Here is a 14,755-nt window from a genome sequence, read left to right as displayed (position 1 = left end):
TACATGAAGAAATCAGTTCAGCGGTTTAGAAGCGGTTTATCATAGAGTCAGGCATAAAAATAAGGAAAATAAAAACGCATCATTGTAAAACAATACCTTCTCAGCTACGCATCGAAGCTAAAATTAAGTATTTATACATCAAAATAGTAGTATATATATATATTATGGTCTTTATTAAAAATGAAAAGGTTGACTTCTTAATAAATAGTATGGTATGTACAGTGTTCTCAAAGAAACTCTTTTTAATAAAAATTATAATTCAATTGACAGTAACATCTGACCGTTTTATACATTAATAATGTTACTAGATAATCTATTCATGGAAATAAAAAAAAAATTATATGTAGTTAAATACATATAATATGCAATACTTACACTGTTACACACTTTTGACTAAAAATATGCACTATTCATTGACGTAACAAAAGGGCTGAGGAAATTCAGATCTTTTATAAACTCTGAATTTAAGTAAAAATTATAAACCTTACTTAGGGGCTGGTCCTGATTGGTAGCTGACATTTGTTTAAAGACTGGGCGAGTTTAGAACGATTTGAACTTTCCCAACCACCTCTCCCTAGTTACGTCGCGTTAATGACATTGCTGTAGGTGTGTGATTTATAAATTAGCTGTACGAGTAACAATAAAGTTAACAACAAATTGAATAGAAATTTATATTATACTTGAGTGGTAGATTTTATTTTATGTTTAGTCTACTTATTTCGCCGATGAAAGAAGTGGACTTCTTCTTAACTTTTTAACTCGATGTACCTTCGACCTTTCTGATACGATTTGTGATTGTTTGCGGTTTGATGTAATGAGCCACTCTAGTAAATTTGTCCAGCGGTTCCAAAGATACGGTATCGAAATTTATCACCATGCAAAGTAAAGAGAGGTTTGTCTGATTGTAGTTGCTAATTATCAGTTCTGACTTCAGACTTTTCGATAAATAAGTCACAAATTACAACTAATTGAAATTCATTTATTACATAGATCTTTCATCCAGTCTTACACATTTTACTACCTAATTATTCTAATACCTTATTCTAATTAGGTAACACTTACAATTGGTTTTTGTTCTAATGTTCTAAATATAACCATGTTACTGTATGCTGTATATTAATAAAAAAAAATGCGTATGAATATACAAGCAAGTGCACGTTTGCGGGAAATTTACCCTTGACATTTTTGCACCCTTATTTGTACTTCTAGAGTTAGGGTCGAACCCTTATTTTGATGAGTAACACCACGCAACACTATTTTGTCCTTTTCAGATAAAATGTTAGATCCCTCCATAAATGTGTGTTAAAAATTATAATTCTATAATTATATAATTATAATTGTACAAACTGAATTTCCAAACCAAGTACAGAGTACTACAGCTACTACTTATTTGTTGTAAACAATCTACAATTTAACAAATAAAGAGTTATGGACACTGTCCATAATTCTTCTTTATTATGAATGACATAATTTTCTTCTTTAACTCTAAATAGATTGAAAAAGAAAATTAGGAACGTAATTTCTTCCGAGCAGCTTGGAAAAATCGTTTGAACTTCTTTAACTAAACTTCTATACATGGGACTGAGGACTCGACTGCCTTCCCCCCCCCTCAGTACCTTAAATAAATAAAAGTATGATAAAAATTAATTTTATCTAACTTCATAAAACAATTACTTACACAGTGTACTGTGTAAGTATACAACAACAAAATTATAATCATTAGTCATATGGGTGGTTTAGCTTTCATTTGTATACACATTTGTTTTAAATATTGATTAATAGTAAGAGGCTATGACGTTAGTATATTTATTAGAATCAAACTTATCACTTGAACGATTTATGCCGAATTGCGCAAAAATTGATAAATTTACGAACTAATCGCAGGTCACTACTTGATTTTTAGGGATCACGTTATGTTATTAGTGGTTTATTAAAATCTTAAATGAACGTACAGATTACCTGACAGCACTAGAGCATAAATTCCAGGTGTACTCGGTGGTCTTATATAGCTCATCTCGCATATTCATCATACGCGCCTGTATGAACATTCGAGACATAGTCCATAGGTACCAAAGTCCACTACTATCCATAACAAATATATGGAAGTAGTTTATATGAAAAAATTAGTAAAAAAGTAAAATTAAATTTGTTGATGGTGAACTAATGTGCGAATTATGTTGTTCGAGTAATAAAATATTTGGTGCAAGGTGGTTGGGATTAAAGTATAGGAAATAAATGAGGTATTTTCGAAAACGAAAGAACAATTTAACAAACGGCAGTCAAATAAAGGGGTGGAAAGTCATCGGAAACAAAGAGGAAATATTAACTTGTAAAATCGATGGAAGAAAAAATCAGAAACTTGACGAAATAAAAACTTAGAAAAAAGAACAACAGCAATAGACATACGAAATATATTTTAGCGAGATTTGGAATGTTGAGTTTTTGAACAACGTAGGTATTAGAGGAAACTGAGTGAAATAATGGGATGATAAATCAAATTAAAAAAGTGCAATAAAATAAATAAATCATATTATGGATCCTAGTATAGTTTGGTTTAACACTCAAACTGCAACGGAACTTAAGTATTATATAATTTGTTGATCACGGAAACGGCGTCTGATTAGTCTGTGCGATATGCTTTTCGGACCAGATACGGTCCTATTTAGCACGTCTCACATGTTCATCGTACATGCTTCTATGCTTAAGGTAGGCCACACACTACGGTTTTATTTCTCAGTGAACCGTGTACGAACAAAATTGTCCGTATAATAATCCACGAGTACTTGACTTGGAGGCATAATGCGCAACGAAAGAACATGAGAAGGTACCCCAACCTCATTTTTAGATTTCTTCTAATTAATAAAAATACAATTAACAACAATATAAAACATTTATTTTCAATAAAAGCGACCTAATTTTTATGAATTTTTCGAGTCAAGCAACTAAGTGAATAGAGTCAATCACCCAGTAAACATTTTATTTTACATATAAATAAGCAATTAATATGTTTACACAAAAGATAAAACACATTAAGTACACTATAATAATTAATATACACAGGACAACATATAATACTATTTCTAAGCTACCTAAACATCTTGTTTCTACTGAAGACTTTGGCTAGTCAATTTGTCATTTGATGATTCCATACCTCCGTTGTTTCCTTTCCAACCTTCTTGTTATTATAGTAATTAATGTTACAACCACTTAGATTGATCATTGCTCTTATTATTGTATTTATCATTCTTCGTCATCCGCCGATCCGTTAAAGTACTCTCAGGAGTCAGGCATCAACTAGAATTATGTTTATCGAAAAATTACTATTACCTATTTGTTGTAGTGCTATTGCGCTACGTTTTTATTTTAGTCTAGCTTGGTATTCCAATTTCCTTATCCAAACTAAATCTCTTGCACGTTAACGTCATAGACGTCTTCGCTATTCTTGTCATAGCTATATCTGTTGTGTTTATTATTTTTTGATAATACCATATTTGATTCTAGCATAGTCATTAGTCCGGTATAAACGTCGAAAGCCGTACTTGAGCGTCAGTCGTTCAAGATATCCGGCTCCTGCGCTAGAGTAAGTTTCTCAGACCAAAAAGCCCTACTACTTCGCATTACAGCTATATAGCACGTTCATCGCACAGTTTCTATAAACTGTCGACCATCTCAAGACGGGACCTCAACGAGTATACCCTTATCTAATGGAATAAAATATATTTATATAGAAACACTATAGTCTTTTCAAAATAGCAACAACTCATTATAGTTAAATATTTGAGATTATCATAATAAATAACACTAATAATAATATTAGATGTTAATAATAATTTTATAAGAAAATTAATAACGATAACAATAATAATTTAAATGTACACTACATACCCCATTCTGATGATCAGCTAATACCTTACCTATGCGTCTTTTCTATACATCCAGCATCCATTATTCATCGTCTAATTTCTGGATTCAATTAAGTAGGTAATTAAAAAAAAGTTTGATCGCGTATTTTCATGTTACAAATTAACAACTTTTCAAAACTAAAACAAAACGTTGATTTGTCACAGATTGTGCTACTAAAATGGTAGTTAATAATTTACTTAACAACCGTCAACAAATTTATTTCAACAAATCAAATTATTTATTTATAATATTGGCGATAGGTCGTTAAGGTCTTGTATTATATCATAGACAATATTAAAACGGTTACTATGTAAAAATAATTAATATTTATTGAACAGTTGAAAAATGAACGATTATGAAAATTTGTGTTGTTTTTAAGAATAACTCCATGGCAATTGCATATTAAAACGTAAATACTTTCTTTTAATTCATACTTTTAAATAGGTGTATTATAAAATGATGTTAACACAAAGAGTCAGTCAATCACTTCGATGAATTATAATAAATAATAATAATGTCATCTAGTAGTTATATCAAAAATAATACTTAAATGTATCTAAAAATAGTTTTAAAAAATGTTACCCGCGTCAAATAAAAGATAACGGATAACAATAATTATTGACCAATTATGTATACCAAATATTGGTCCCCGTGTAATAAATTTAAAGGTATATCTAACTAATGAACAAAAAAGTAGAAAATATTGTTTCATGCTTAAAATATAAAATAGTTACTATGAAGTTTTAGGTACCTAATCTCAAAAAAAAATTGCAAGTTGTTAAGCATTAATTGTTATTATTATTATTTTTTTTTATTATTAAATTACTATTTAATTTCCAAACACATTTTGTAGACTTCCAAATTCTAAATTAAATTTAAAGTGTATTGTATTTTAATATGATTTTGAACATATTTAGTGAAAAAGTGGACTAGAAAATCCTTGCGAATTATAACAATTCATTTAATATCATTTTGGGACTCTGACACAACTTGAATGGTCTAATATTACTTAACAAATAACAATCTCATGATAATTTTTTTTTGTATATTAATTATTAGATTATTAATTATTTTATTTCTTAACTATAAGAAGACATTTTTTTGTGATGTCCGTAAATGGCATACACCCACAAACATATTACATAAGTTAAATACAATTTTTTTTAAATTAACATTATTTTGCCTTTTTTTAAATGTAAAGGGTTTTCGTGGTCACCCTGTATATGTGATCAGTTTTTTTAATTATAATTTAGGTACCTACGAGCAAAAATGTTACGGGCTTCGAACAAAGTTATTAAGGCGCATTGTATAGGCAATTTTTCACGAATACTAACATTAAGCTAAAATTTGTAAATATATAATATACTAACACAAAAAATTGGGATCTATTTTGATATTTATTTATTTTTCAACTTGTACATCGCATGCTAGCCTTATTTTTGTATTAAAATATATGTCTCTACTTCGAACAGTACGTTACTAATAAAACTCCCAATTAAAAAAAAATTTGGAAAAAAAAACATTTGGATTTATATATGATTTTTATTCAAAAACAAATAGACTTGACTTCATAATAAATATAATGATAAATGTTACCCAATTAAATTCTTTTAAATAAAAAATATAATTGGACTGACAATAACATCTGACCGTTTTATAATTACAGACAATAATAATATAATCACTAGATATATTCATAAAAAGTGTAAATAATGTCATCAATCATACAAATATAATATATAAATACATATAACATGAAGTGCACACTTAAAAAGTTTTAAGTATGCATTATTGCAGGTGTGCGATTTATAACTGAGCTACAAGAGTAATAATAAAGTTAACTAAAAATTGAATAGGAATGTAAAATTTATTTGAGTAGCAGATTTTATTTTTTTAAGATTCGATTGATTTCTTTGTTTTGTCTTTCCATATTTATATCAGCTTTATCAGCTTTACCCATAATGTTTTCGACCAAATCATTTTGAGAATCTATTTCTTCGCCAAGTCCTAAAGCTAAGCCTGTAAAATTAAAAAATAATATGACACAAAAAGAATGTTTAAATAGTAGGCATTAGTTATGATAATAAATACCTTTTAATCTGGTAACTGATCCTAAAATTTCATCTAAATTATTGTCAAGTGAAGATTGTACATCACTCGGTCCAGTTATTTCGTTGTCAACCAATCCTCTTATTCTCAAACCTAAAATAATATTTATTAATTGGATAGAATTCAGTTTTATGAATTCAAAGTAATATCAACATTGTGCTGACAATGGTCAAAAACAACTTTACATTTTTTGTAGTATAAATTATAGCACCATTTATATATTTTTATACTTAATGCTTAGTTAAAAATACTAGTAGGATGAGTCTTAGCATTGAATAGTAAGGTGTAATTATTAAACTGTGCTAAGCAGTAGACTATCTATAGTTTATCACCAACACCATTGGAGGAATTCTTATAAGACAATATAAAGGGTACATTGAAGTGATCTCATAACTGAACTCTATTTAAAATGTATATATAGCTCTTAGATAATTACGATGCACTTTATAAGTATAATAGTATGAAAACTGATAATCCATACCTGGATGTTGGTCCATTGCACTAATATTTGAATTGGCTTGTGCTAAAGTATCACCTAATGTACTTCGTCGCACTTCACTTACTTGAGCTGGCCCAACAGACTCTTCTGTAGAAGCACTACGAGGAGGTAAGTTAGATTTTCCACTGAGCATATTTTTGAAACTTCCAAAGATACTCTATTAAGGATAAATATAAAAGTTACATGAATACATTGCATATGTACAACCACAATGTATTAGAGGAGTTTTTAGGATACTATGATTTACTAGGAATTAAATAATATAGATAATTTTACTGCTATGCAACTAAACACACATATTTGTTTAGGTAGCTAACGTATTAAATTTTAGTTTTTACATATTTAAATAATTTGCCGTAATTTACATAAAATAATCATATTGGGTTTTAGCGTTTTTAATAAGTTAACACAACTCATTTAATATTAAAACATTTACTTTTATTCCTTGTATATGCTTTTGACTGACACGTAGGTTTGAATTGATTTCATCTAACCGTTTATCAGTATTTTGCAGCTGCTCTCTTTGTCTTACTAGTTCCTATGACAAGTTTAAATTATTAATTTATTAACGTAACAATAACATTTACAATTGATATATACTTCAGCTGTTGCTGTTCCAATGTTTTCTGATTCCCGTAGGAGGCGTAAAGTTCTCTCAGTAGATTGTAAAGTTTTCTGTTCTACATCTTTGGTGGTTTCGATCACTTGTTGCTTTTGCCTATGTGCATTCGCTATATCTTGATTGCCATTGCTTTGACCAAACGGATCGTTTCTGTATCCTGTGTTTGTTCGAACACGACTTAGGAATTCGTCATCGTCTACATCATCGTCTTCGTCAAATATACCTCTTGATGAATCACTGACATACCGATTTTTCGACATTATACTTAATTATGTTAAATCAAAAAACACACAATCTAAGCAGGGTAAAAAACTTGAAATATGAATACTGCTTTGGTAAACACAATTAAATTAAAATAATGAAAAAAGTACTAAATTACTTAAAAATATTGCTCAATGCTTAACATATGTAGCCAGATTTCATTACGATTTAGTATTTACGACATTATTTTTTATTGTATTTCTTAACGGGACGGGGTAATTGTTGCTATGTGTGATTATGAAAATATAATCATAAGAACAATTGGTTCCAAAAGTGTTTGGTATTTTTTACTACCTTGTAACTAACATCATTTTTAATTTTTATGTCTAACTTCAGATCAGTTCAAATCAAACCTGTGGGTAGTGAATACTGAATAGTGATGTTTTATTAGTTTTGTATAGTGGCTAGTGAATATACCTACAAATTATAAATTTTAATAGTATAGACTATAGTTCCATTACGAATACTCGATTTTTTTCGTTACATAAATTAAATCTAGGTGAGTACAAAAAATAATGTATTTTGTTAAATAGTATTTTAAGTTTTAGTTACAAATTTTAGTTCTACAAGAATTATAATGTATTTACTTTGTTAACAAAAAATGCATTGCGAGGGTATCATATTCATCACGTGTACACCGCCTTCTTTTTTTATTAATTCAATTGAAAATGTCACAAATAAACAAACTTTTTCGATGGTGCCAAATATTTTAAATTATATGTAGATCATCCTTTAAAGTTAATTGTTGTTTTGAAAAGTAAACCTCAAATCTAAGTTTATGGTGAGGTTTTTTATAACAATTTATTTATTAAAAAAGTCAGTTGATTTAAAAATGTATATTTTTTTAGTTAACAAAGAATGTTAAGTGCTTATGGATACATGTGTAAATAATTTTTTTTAGTAATTTTTATTTGTTAGACCCTCTTGAAAGTAATTAGGGCTTCCGTTAGGGGTTGAGGGTAGTTAACATCTATTTTGCGATTTTTGGGAATCAAAAAAGAGGCTTCCAGTATTAACTGCGATACCGTATGTAATGTGTCATGTATGGCTTACAAATATATCATGGGTCGATTTAAAATTGGTCATTTAGGATAGTTATAATATCAGCTGTATATTGATGAGTTTTTAGTTTAATTTAGAAATTATTAATTTTAACAATTATAATTATTGTAACAATTATATTTAATGACTATAAAATAAGTTGTTTATTCAAATTGTTTTCTACATTTTTTTAGTAATATTTGGTAATTATTAACATTAATTTAATTTACAAAAACTTTAAATTAAGACTGGTCAATGAAACCAAATATGAAATAAGATATTTGTTTATAGGTTGATTTTTAAAATTTTTTTTAATTAAATTATTTATTATTACATTTTACAGAAATATGTCTGGACGGGAAGGAGGTAAAAAGAAGCCTTTGAAGAATCCTAAGAAAGAATCTAAGGAGTTAGATGAAGATGATATAAGAAATAGAGAAAAGATTAAGGAACAAGAGAAAGCTTTAAAAGAATTAAAAGCAAAAGCTAGTCAAAAAGGACCTTTAGCTGGTGGAGGAATTAAAAAATCTGGCAAAAAATAATTTATTAAACTTTAATATTTATTGTTTTATTGAAAATATCCTTATAATATGTAAAATTAACAAATGTATAACTAAATATTAAGTTCTTAACTTACAAATAAATGGTATATAATTTTTTTCAGGAATAACAATTTTGTAATGATCTCTATTAAATCTAAAATTTTACCTGTTAGAAATTTCATAGTTTTTTTTATGAAGTTACGGGTCGTAAAACTGTTTTACTCACCCCATGAATTAATATCCAACAAGTGACTTAAAACAGATAAAAGATGTTTTTTGCAATTAATGACTCAATCCAGTCAACATAACTAAAAAATTAACATTATTTAAGTATTTCTTGTTTACTCTAGAGCAACATTTTTCATCAACATGTTTTTGTGTAGTTTTTAAGTTGTACCCCCACTTTTAATGTTGGTGATGTTGGAGGCAGATGTGTATAAAGCTTTACAAAATTCAAATTATGATGTATCCTAATTCTCCAGTAAAGTTACAGAATGACTTTTAATGCCGAACAATTTTCTATACCGTATAATTGGGGTACTGCACAAAAATCAAAATGCACTACCCCTGGCTGTGCAAGTGTATATGAGAGTAATGCATTTTGGCTTCTGCGCATTACCATTCTTATATGGGATAGAGTATAGGTAATTAATATTTTCACCTTTGTAACCAAAACAGTTCTACTTTATGGGGCATGGTGTGGCGCAGCGATGTTAAGCTTTGACTTGTGTCTGTTGCTGCTTGATCCCGTGAGTTTCTGAAGCTTAGGAAAAAAAAAAGTTCTATCTAATTCATACGTAATACTAAAATTTTTGAGTTTTCAAAAACCATTAATAAACTACAAGTTTAAAGATTTGATCAATCCTATTACAGAATACTATAGAAATTAGAGTATACATCTTTAATATTTGATCTGAACTGTGTTAATAACAAGACTATACTTCATAATATAGTCTATGCTCAGTGCTAATAATACTATAATATATATATATAATAATAAAGAAATCTTTTTAGGTCTATGTAATAATATATTATAATTTTCTATACTTATTCATACTTCATATTTTATGGATCGTGAATTACGATTCGTGATGTTTAGTGAATACAGAATATTCTGCTAGATAGCTCCACGATAGATCATGTTGAGAACAACAGCCGCTGATATATGATAATGAAAAGTGATAACAGATAACAGGGTTGTGTAAACACGTGCTTAGAGAAGCAAGTATAGATGCTTCACCAAAGTTATACTATTGTTCTATTAGCTGGATCAGAAATATATTATGATCATTACTTTGAGTTAATTCTTAATTCGTAAGACTAGTTAAATTGAATATAATTTTGTTATAGCTATACTTAGGTATTAGTTTTTTATACAATAACTAAAAATAATTTTAACTGGCATTAAACTAAACCTAGGTACGTAAATATTAACATCATTCAAATGAATATTCAATTATTTTCATTGGATAGTTAACATCAATAAATTTATCTTTTTTCTTATAACAACTATTATCAATTATGTATTATTAACAAACTTGGATGTTTTGTCGTGTCATTATGTTCCCAGTACCTAGGGATGAGAATAGGAATACACCATACAGATCTGTTTTAGGAATCCGAGAACCCTAGTCATCTGTGATATGGACATTTTGTTCTATTTTCCACCTTTAAAACAGCATTATCTTAATGTACAAAAAATAAATGCTTCTGTAATATTGTAATGTTTCAGTTTCGTAATCAGAAATCATGGACTCTAAGGATAAAAGATTCTCTAAAATCGGAAATGATCCAAAATTTAAACGTTTACCCAAGGCAGAACGCAAAGTTAAAATTGACAAACGGTTTCAATCTATATTTAAAGATAAACGGTTTAAAGTTAAATATACAATTGATAAAAGAGGACGTCCTTTACGAGGTTCCACTACTGAAGACTTCAAAAAATTTTATCATATGTCTGATGAAGACGAAGAACAGGACGATGTTAATTCAGACTATGATTCAAACAGTGATGCCTCTGAACAATCCACTAGTCAAGATATAGTTCAAAATGATAGTACTTCTAATAGAAATCAAATTGATAAAAAAATTAGAGATCGTCTGAAAGATGTTACAGTTGACTATGCTAGAGGTGATGGCGTGATTATGACTGATAGTTCATCTGACGATGAATCATCTGATGAAGACAATAATGGTATTTATATTTAAGTTTTATGTTAAAATGTCTAAACTTATTACTAATTTATGATAAGTAATAAAATTATAACTAGTAGTAATTGATGGCCTTTGTATTTTAGAAACAGACTATTTGGAACATGGCTGGGGTGAGCTAGATAAAGATGCAGATAATGTAGAAGAAGCGACATATAGGTTAGCTTTATGTAATATGGATTGGGATCGAATACAAGCAACTGATATAATGATACTTTTGAGTTCATTTGTGCCAACTGATGGTTTCATAAAATCTGTCACTGTAAACATTATTTATCCTGCCTATAAAATAAAATAATAAAGGAGAAGTTAAGCATATTTTTAATTAATACAATTTTATTTTTTAAGATTTATCCATCAGAATTTGGGATGAAAAGGATGCAAGAGGAGGAGGTTAAAGGACCACCAGAACTTATTTCTGATAACCCAGTTGATATTGGCTCATCTGATGATAGTGATGAAGTAATATTTTATTATAATCATGGCATTTTTCTATTATAGTCATGTCCTTTTAAGTTATTGATCAATTTATTTTAGGAAGAAGAACAAGAGGGTAACAAATATCATATGGAAAAGTTACGTCAATACCAATTAGCAAGACTTAAATATTACTATGCTATCATTGTATGTGACTGCCCAGAAACTGCCAATAAAATTTATACGGAATGTGATGGAATAGAATATGAAAGTAGTGCTACACGCATGGATTTACGATTTGTACCTGATGATACAGAATTTGATCAAGTAAATTAATTATAAAATACAATACCATATTTTTTATAAAAAAAACAACGTATTTTAGCCTTGAAGAAGAGCTAAGAAAGTATGGTTTTAACTTTTGTTTTTTTTTTTTGGTCGAGACCCATAATATCTTCTTAACCGCTAAATTTATTTCTTCATGTAGCGAATCTATAGATTAAAACTAGTACCTGAATGTTACCTTATTGGGCTTATTTAGAAAAGTTCACCTTTTCTCTTTAAAAATTGAGAAAAACACCCTATATATATATATATATATATATTTTCAACTTAAAATTACAGTGCGCTAAAACTTTTTAAAATAGTCTAATTTGTTTAGAATATTTTTTAGAAATGGTACTATCGATAAACCTTGAAAAATCAAATATATTATTTTTCTTTATTTTGCTTTCTTAGGTGTAGTTTTAGGACTTAATTAGACAGATGATCAACCCTAATTGTATCCACCCTTTTATGAATACCTTATACAACTTTAAGCGCATTATTATCATTACAATGATCATCACATAATAAATTTGTGTGACTAAAGTGAAAACTTTACCTAAGTCACACTTCATTGAAGTGTGACTGGAAAACGCGCGCATGGCAGAAGGCTAATGATGAAAACAATTTTTTTTTTTTTATTTGTTTATTTTATGATGTTTAATATAAATTGTATTATTAAAATTATTTGTATGTTCTGTAAATTACAGGAGCCTAAAGAAATGTGTAATAAATTACCAGACTTGTCCAAGTACAAACCTCACCTTTTTACCACAACTGCTTTACAACAAGCAAAAGTTAATCTCACTTGGGATGAAACTGACCCAAGACGTAAAGAATTGGTTAATAAACTTAAATCCAATCCTAAAGCTGAAATAGAGGACAGTGCTCTACAAAAGTATATTGCCTTCAGTTCAGAAGATGAAAATAGCAACAGTGAAGAAGAGAATAACGATTCCGATGAAAATGAAGAAAATGGTCCTAAAAAAGATCCAATAGATAAATATAAACAACTACTTCAAACGATTCAAGATGAAGAAGAAAAAAAAAATAACAAAGATATGGAATTGGAAATATCTTGGGGTATAGGTACTCAAGACAAAGTTCAGAAAACGGTAGAAGAGAAGTCCAAAAAGAATTTAACACCATTTCAAAAAATGATGGAAAAAAAAAAAGAAAAAATGAGGGAAAAGCAAAAGCTGAAAAAAGAATCTAAAGAAATTAAGAAAACTGGCTCTGAAGAAGAAAGTGAAGAGAACAATTTGAACAAACAAGCTGAATTAGAACTATTGTTAATGGACGAGGAGCCAACTGACAAACATCATTTTAACATGAAAAAAATACAAGATGATGAAACTAAATCTTCAAAAAAAAAACATAAAAAAAATATTAAAAATGGAACAGTTGATGACAATGGTGGTTTTAATGTAAATAATTTAAAATATTATATAATAGAGATAATTGTTTAAATATTTGTTTTAATATAATTATTAAATGTTTAGGTTGATGTAAAAGATGAGAGGTTCTCTGCATTATATACTTCTCATCTATTTAATATTGATCCAGCTGATCCTAAATTTAAAAGAACTAAAGGAATGGAAGCAATTATTTTGGAAAAAGCTAATAGACGCCAACTATATGACACTGAAAAAGTATAATTAATAAAATATTTTTTTACCTCTACTGGCTTTGATATAATTTGTTTTGTTTATGTCATAGGTAAACGAACCACCAAAGAAGAAATCAAAAAATAATATTAATAATCCAGAATTAAAGAATCTTGTGAAGTCTATTAAATATAAAACTAAATATGTGAAATAAAACAAATTGTAAATACCTTTTGGGTTTTAATTTTGTGTTGAATGTTTAGCTAAAATGATATTAACCTAAAATATAAGGTATAATTAACAAATAATAAATTAATAGATATTGCAACTAATTTTACAACAAAGACTTTGTAAGCTGATGTTGGTACAAATTCATACGCTTTATATTTCTCTAGGACATGTTGTGCCAACCTTACTTAACCCTTAACTTCACATTATTTTTTTTCAATAATTACAATGTAATTTACACAAAAAACAATGTGATAAAATGATGTGATATCATACATAATTAGCTTTATTTATTAATTATTTACTTATAACAGAACTTGATATTTAATTGTAACAATTTTTTTAATGAAGAAAAATAAACTAAATAAATGTTTGGTGTACAAAATACACCAGCGTGTTTGGTTGAGGGTTAAGTTAAAATGGTTCTCGCACTTTGAATTAATTTTTTTTTTTTATTCGTGAATCTAATTTTTTCCATTTTATTGAAGAGTGGTCCTGTGCTATAAGCTTCTAGGGGTTCACATCTCTACTTCTAATTTTGATGTTGTAGTTGACCCAATGTTTGCTAGGCTTGAGTAAAAAAAAAAATGTGTTGTTTCAAGATGGGATTTTGGATTTTCTATCTCAATTTTTACCCGCGCTGTCAAGCCGGTGAAGTTTCCTACTTAAAAAACACTAGATTATCGTACCTTTTTTTCAATATTTTAGGAAGGTATAAAAAAGAAATCTTAAAAATATGCGATCAACGTGAGTCGCTTGTGTATAACACGTACCTACCTTCTTTAAAAAAAAAATGTAAGAATTAAATAGTCAGCCATTTTGCGCATGCGCAGAGTGTAAATATCGAGTTTTCCCCCTAAATTTCGGTTTTTTTTCAAATCATTTTTTTTATGACATAAATAGGCAGGATTATTATTTTCACACAGGCGAAATTCCTACGAGTGATAACAATAATAAAGTATATTAAAAGGAATAGTATAGTATACTATTG

At 28.3% G+C, this 14,755-nt stretch overlaps 3 protein-coding genes across 3 annotated transcripts; 2 read left to right on the top strand and 1 right to left on the bottom strand.

The window, feature by feature from the left end:
• Positions 1–5,534: 5,534 nt before the first annotated feature.
• On the bottom strand, positions 5,535–7,607 carry LOC126838153 (synaptosomal-associated protein 29). Its single transcript, XM_050572318.1, has 5 exons — positions 7,112–7,607; positions 6,948–7,049; positions 6,494–6,668; positions 5,995–6,105; positions 5,535–5,922 (listed from the first exon to the last, which is right to left on the bottom strand). Exons 1-5 carry the CDS (start codon positions 7,391–7,393, stop codon positions 5,789–5,791), a joined length of 804 nt encoding a protein of 267 aa, XP_050428275.1. The 5' UTR covers positions 7,394–7,607; the 3' UTR covers positions 5,535–5,788.
• Positions 7,608–7,738: 131 nt separating this feature from the next.
• Positions 7,739–9,153, top strand: LOC126838154 (translation machinery-associated protein 7 homolog). Its single transcript, XM_050572319.1, has 2 exons — positions 7,739–7,893; positions 8,779–9,153. Exon 2 carries the CDS (start codon positions 8,783–8,785, stop codon positions 8,975–8,977), a length of 195 nt encoding a protein of 64 aa, XP_050428276.1. The 5' UTR covers positions 7,739–7,893; positions 8,779–8,782; the 3' UTR covers positions 8,978–9,153.
• A 1,004-nt stretch (positions 9,154–10,157) lies between these two features.
• LOC126838261 (ESF1 homolog) lies at positions 10,158–13,798 on the top strand. The gene is made up of 8 exons (XM_050572553.1): positions 10,158–10,396; positions 10,710–11,171; positions 11,275–11,450; positions 11,537–11,650; positions 11,726–11,932; positions 12,640–13,356; positions 13,432–13,581; positions 13,649–13,798. The coding sequence occupies exons 2-8, from the start codon at positions 10,727–10,729 to the stop codon at positions 13,748–13,750; spliced, it is 1,911 nt and encodes a 636-aa protein (XP_050428510.1). The 5' UTR covers positions 10,158–10,396; positions 10,710–10,726; the 3' UTR covers positions 13,751–13,798.
• Positions 13,799–14,755: the final 957 nt, after the last annotated feature.

Source organism: Adelges cooleyi, unplaced genomic scaffold (assembly GCF_023614345.1).
Source record: "Adelges cooleyi isolate 19-005CV unplaced genomic scaffold, UGA_ACOO_1.1 ACOO_flye_CR_arks_rails_tigmint_CR_PRNA_30, whole genome shotgun sequence".
NCBI lineage: Eukaryota > Metazoa > Arthropoda > Insecta > Hemiptera > Adelgidae > Adelges > Adelges cooleyi.
The sequence above is the reverse complement of the archived record's forward strand: the minus strand, read 5'-3'. Positions and strand labels throughout refer to the sequence as shown.

Coding starts and splice junctions, on each gene's coding strand:
- LOC126838153 (XM_050572318.1), bottom strand. CDS start 7,393: ATGTCGAAAAATCGGTATGTCAGTGATTCATCAAGAGGTATATTTGAC. Junction 7,050..7,111: donor TTGGAACAGCAACAGCTGAA/GTATATATCAAT, acceptor AACTTGTCATAG/GAACTAGTAAGACAAAGAGA. Junction 6,106..6,493: donor TGCAATGGACCAACATCCAG/GTATGGATTATC, acceptor ATATTATTTTAG/GTTTGAGAATAAGAGGATTG.
- LOC126838154 (XM_050572319.1), top strand. CDS start 8,783: ATGTCTGGACGGGAAGGAGGTAAAAAGAAGCCTTTGAAGAATCCTAAG.
- LOC126838261 (XM_050572553.1), top strand. CDS start 10,727: ATGGACTCTAAGGATAAAAGATTCTCTAAAATCGGAAATGATCCAAAA. Junction 11,172..11,274: donor ATCTGATGAAGACAATAATG/GTATTTATATTT, acceptor TTTGTATTTTAG/AAACAGACTATTTGGAACAT. Junction 13,582..13,648: donor AACTATATGACACTGAAAAA/GTATAATTAATA, acceptor TTTATGTCATAG/GTAAACGAACCACCAAAGAA.